Here is a 4,894-nt window from a genome sequence, read left to right on the forward strand (position 1 = left end):
ATCAATTTTAATAGATTTGATATATTTCAGTATTCGTTCTTCTTTTTTGAAGCTCAAATGGTCCCATCTTTGGCTAATGGGAGTCCCTTCAAGTTGCCTCCTGTGTCCTTTTATAGTCTGTGATAGAGTCTAGGCACAGGATTTCAGAAATGACAAGATGATCAGGCTCACCTTGGATATTTCTGGTCACAGATATATTTTTAAGGAGCCCTGGTAATTCTTGTAAGTGGAAAGTAATATTTGGAGATTATATCTGGGTGGTAGGTTTGCAATTTCTACTGGGTTATCACAGCTTCTTGGGCATTTCAGTAGAGAGCTAAAACACATATATTTTATTTATTTTACAAGGAGAAAAATAAATTTTACCTTTCCACACTACCTGGAGAGGAATCCATACGGTATAGTCTTCGGTTCCTGTCAGAAGGGCAAACTTTCAAAATGTTCAAAGCCCTTGACGTACTGCAAACGAAGGAAGAGGCTGTACTTAAATTCCTTGCTGCAGGAACCTACTTAGGTGGCACCAACCTTGACTTCCAAATGGAACAGTATATCTACAAAAAGAAAAGTGGGGGCATCTACATCATAAGTATGAAAAGCACCTGGGAGAAGTTTCTGCTGTCAGCTCATGCCATTGTTGCCAGTGAAAATCCGGCTGATATTGGCATCATATCCTTCAGGAATATTGGCCAGCGGGCTACACTGAAAGTTGTAGCTGTCTGTCACTAGGGCCAGTTCTATTGATGGCCACTTCACTCCTGGAAGCTTCACTAATCAGATCCAGGCGGCGTTCCGGGAGACTCGACTTTTTTTTTTTTTTTTTTTTTTGTGCGGTATGCGGGCCTCTCGTTGCTGTGGCCCCTCCCGCCGCGGAGCACAGGCTCCGGACGCGCAGGCTCAGCGACCATGGCTCACGGTCCCAGCCGCTCCGCGGCATGTGGGATCTTTCCAAACCGGAGCACGAGCCCGTGTCCCCTGCATCGGCAGGCGGACTCTCAACCACTGCGCCATCAGGGAAGCCCCGGGAGCCTTGACTTTTGCTGCTTACTGATCCCAGGGCTGACTGCCAGCCTCTCACAGAGGCGTCTTAAGTTAACTTGTCTACTCTCGTTCTGGGTAACACAGATTCTCCTCTGTGCTATGTGGACATTGCCACCCCACGCAGCAACAAGGGAGCCCCCTCAGTGGGTCTGACGTGGTGGCTGCTAGACCCGGAGGTTCTGTGCATGCGCGCCACACTTCTCGCGAGAACTCACAGGAGGTTGTGCCTGATCTCTACTTCCACAGAGATCCTGAGGAGATTGAAAAGGAAGAGCCGGGTGCTGCTGGAAAGGCTGTGACTGAGGAGGAATTTCAGAGTGAATGGACCTCTCCAGTTCCTGAGTTTACTGCTACTAAACCCAAGGTCGCAGGCTAGTCTGAGGGCACGCAGGTGCCCTCTGTGCCTATTCAGCATTTCCCTGGTGAGGATGATAACTGAGTGGTGTTAAGCTGTTCTTCCACGGGGTTTTTTTTTTTTTTTTTGTGCGGTATGCGGGCCTCTCGTTGCTGTGGCCCCTCCCGCCGCGGAGCACAGGCTCCGGACGCACAGGCTCAGCGACCATGGCTCACGGTCCCAGCCGCTCCGCGGCATGTGGGATCTTCCCAAACCGGAGCACGAGCCCGTGTCCCCTGCATCGGCAGGCGGACTCTCAACCACTGCGCCATCAGGGAAGCCCCGGGAGCCTCGACTTTTGCTGCTTACTGATCCCAGGGCTGACTGCCAGCCTCTCACAGAGGCGTCTTAAGTTAACTTGTCTACTCTCGTTCTGGGTAACACAGATTCTCCTCTGTGCTATGTGGACATTGCCACCCCACGCAGCAACAAGGGAGCCCCCTCAGTGGGTCTGACGTGGTGGCTGCTAGGCCCGGAGGTTCTGTGCATGCGCGCCACACTTCTCGCGAGAACTCACAGGAGGTTGTGCCTGATCTCTACTTCCACAGAGATCCTGAGGAGATTGAAAAGGAAGAGCCGGGTGCTGCTGGAAAGGCTGTGACGGAGGAGGAATTTCAGGGTGAATGGACCTCTCCAGTTCCTGAGTTTACTGCTACTAAACCCAAGGTCGCAGGCTAGTCTGAGGGCATGCAGGTGCCCTCTGTGCCTATTCAGCATTTCCCTGGTGAGGATGATAACTGAGTGGTGTTAAGCTGTTCTTCCACAGGCTTTTTTTTTTTTGTCTTGCAGTACGCGGGCCTCTCGCTGCTGTGACCCCTCCCGCCACGGAGCACAGGCTCCGGACGCGCAGGCTCAGCGGTCATGGGTCATGGGCCCAGCCGCTCCATGGCATGTGGGATCCTCCTGGACCGGGGCATGAACCCACGTCCCCCGCATCGGCAGGCGGACTCTCATCCACTGTGCCACCAGCGAAGCCCTTCCACAGGCTTTTGAAGAGAAAACGGCAATACAAAGTTGACGGAAAAAGAATGTTTCTAAAAAAGTAAGTAAATCAGTAAATTCTAATTTCATAATACTGATTTCCCAAATTTAAATGGAGATTATAGGATTCTGTTTCACATGTCTGATTTGTATCTTGATCTTGTCTTTTATACTGAAAATCTTGGTTCCTAGTGATATAATTGCATATATGGTTTAATCTATTCTGTGTGTGGTGGAGTATGTGTGTATTTTTATAAGGGTTTTAGAATTATCCCCCAATCAAACTTAATAATAGGACCACTAGCTGCAACTTAAGATTTTGTGATCTTTATTTTTGGTCCCACTTAGGTATATAAAGTCAACATTCTATTTTAAAATTCATTGAGATAAGTATCTTTGCCATTATGCCACAAATTTGATATAAATAGTATTAGTGAGTTTCAATTTGTTTTTATTTTAGGGATTGCTTCACATTTTTATTTCATTCAATGTTATCTTTCACATATATAAAAAATGAAGAAGGTGCTAAGGTCAGAACTATAAAACAAGGCACATTAGAAAATATCTAGTTTTTATCTTTGTTCTTCCCACTACCTCTCTTTTGTCTTCTGCCCTAAGTTTACTATTTCTTTTAATTAATTTTTGGTTTATCCTTCCATTGTTTTTGGAAAATATTAGCAAATATGTATGTACATGTGTATGAGTGTGTGTATGAATTCCCACACCTTTGTTACCGAAAAGGTACCCCAAAAGGTGTAACGTATTTCTTTCATTCTTTTTCTTTTTTACAGCTGTTTTGCTTTTGCAATTAGTAGGAAAATAAGTAGCTTTTTGCATAAGTCATTGCATATTTCTGTGAGTGTATTTTAGGAATAGATTCCTAGAAGTGGGATTTCTGGGTCAGAGAGTAAATGCATGTGTAATTTTGCTAATTAATAATTTGCTAATATCAAATTCTTAGAGCTGGTATGTTTTTGCATTTCCATTAGCAATGTATGAAAGTGATTGTTTCACATGACCTTAACAACAGAGTATGTTGTCAAAGTGTTCTGTTTTTGCCAAGGTTAGAAATGATACCTCAGTGTAGTTCCAATTTTGTATTTCTCTTATTATACATGTATTATATACCTGACCACTTCATATGATTAAGAGCCATTGCTGGTTCTTTTTCCATGAACTGTTTTCCATAGCATTTGCCTATTTTTTTCTATAAAGTATTGGGACTTTTTCTTTTTCTTTTTTAGAAGTTCTTTATATAATAGCAATATTTGCCCTCTATATGTGATATAGGATGCAAATTTTTTTTGTGTGTGTGTGGGCCTCTCACTGTCGCGGCCTCTCCCTCTGCGGAGCACAGGCTCCGGATGCGCAGGCTCAGCGGCCATGGCTCACGGGCCCAGCCGCTCTGCAGCACGTGGGATCTTCCCGGACCGGGCATGAACCCGTGTCCCCTGCATCAGCAGGCGGAATCGCAACCATTGCGCACCAGGGAAGGCCAAGATGCAAATATTTTATCCAACTTTGTCATTTGCCCTTATCCCTCCTTCCCTTCCTTCCTACCTTCCTTCTTTCCTTCCTTCCTTCTTCATTTTAATTTAATTTAATATTTTGGCCACACCACATGGCTTTCAGGATCTTAGTTCCCCTACCAGGGATTGAAACCACACCCTTGACAGTGGAAGCAGGGAGTCCTAACCACTGGACCTCCAGGGAATTCCCCTTTCTTCTTTATTTATACCATGCACTTTTTTTTTTTTGCATTCCAATAAAACTTCATTTACAGAAACCACAAGACACAGGAGTCCGTAGGCCATGCTTCGACAACCCCCACCCTAGACTCTTATTTTTCAAGGCATGATCCTAGGATCATCAACTTCACCTTGGACCCTGATAGAAAATGGTGATTCTCAGGCCCAGGCCCAGAATTACTGAATCAGAATCTGCAGTTCAACAAGCTGATCAGGTGATTTCTACTATGTTTGAGTTTGAGAGGCAATGCCAAATAGTGTCCATTGGAGCAAGGTGGTGGATCTATATTGCCATGAGCTAGTTAAGCTTCTCTCTGTTCCGTGATTATAGAGGAAAGATTGGAACCTTCCCAATCTGCCATGCACATTTTTTTTTGGTGGGGGTGGGTATGCGGGCCTCTCACTGTTGTGGCCTCTCCCGTTGTGGAGCACAGGCTCCGGACGCGCAGGTTCAGCGGCCATGGCTCACGGGCCCAGCCGCTCCGCGGCATGTGGGATCTTCCCAGACCAGGGCACAAACCCGTGTCCCCTGCATCGGCAGGCGGACTCTCAACCACTGCACCACCAGGGAAGCCCTCACATTTTTAATGTAATCACGTTTATCAAGAATTTCCCTTTTTGCTTCTAGATTTTGGATCACAGTAAGACATTTTTTTTACCCTTTTCTAGATAATAAAGGAATTCACCCATATTTTGTTTTAATACTAGTACAATTTTATTGTAGCCTTTAGAT

General features: G+C 45.6%; 1 protein-coding gene across 1 annotated transcript; it reads left to right on the forward strand.

Annotated features, from left to right (window-relative positions):
* Positions 1–438: 438 nt before the first annotated feature.
* On the forward strand, positions 439–2,110 carry LOC308609444 (small ribosomal subunit protein uS2-like; the record flags this gene model as incomplete). Its single annotated transcript, XM_081223112.1, has 3 exons — positions 439–714; positions 1,163–1,402; positions 1,859–2,110. The coding sequence occupies 3 exons, from the start codon at positions 439–441 to the stop codon at positions 2,108–2,110; spliced, it is 768 nt and encodes a 255-aa protein (XP_081079238.1).
* Between the last annotated feature and the right edge of the window lie 2,784 nt (positions 2,111–4,894).

Source organism: Mesoplodon bidens (genome assembly GCF_964165515.1).
Source record: "Mesoplodon bidens genome assembly, chromosome: X".
Lineage (NCBI taxonomy): Eukaryota > Metazoa > Chordata > Mammalia > Artiodactyla > Ziphiidae > Mesoplodon > Mesoplodon bidens.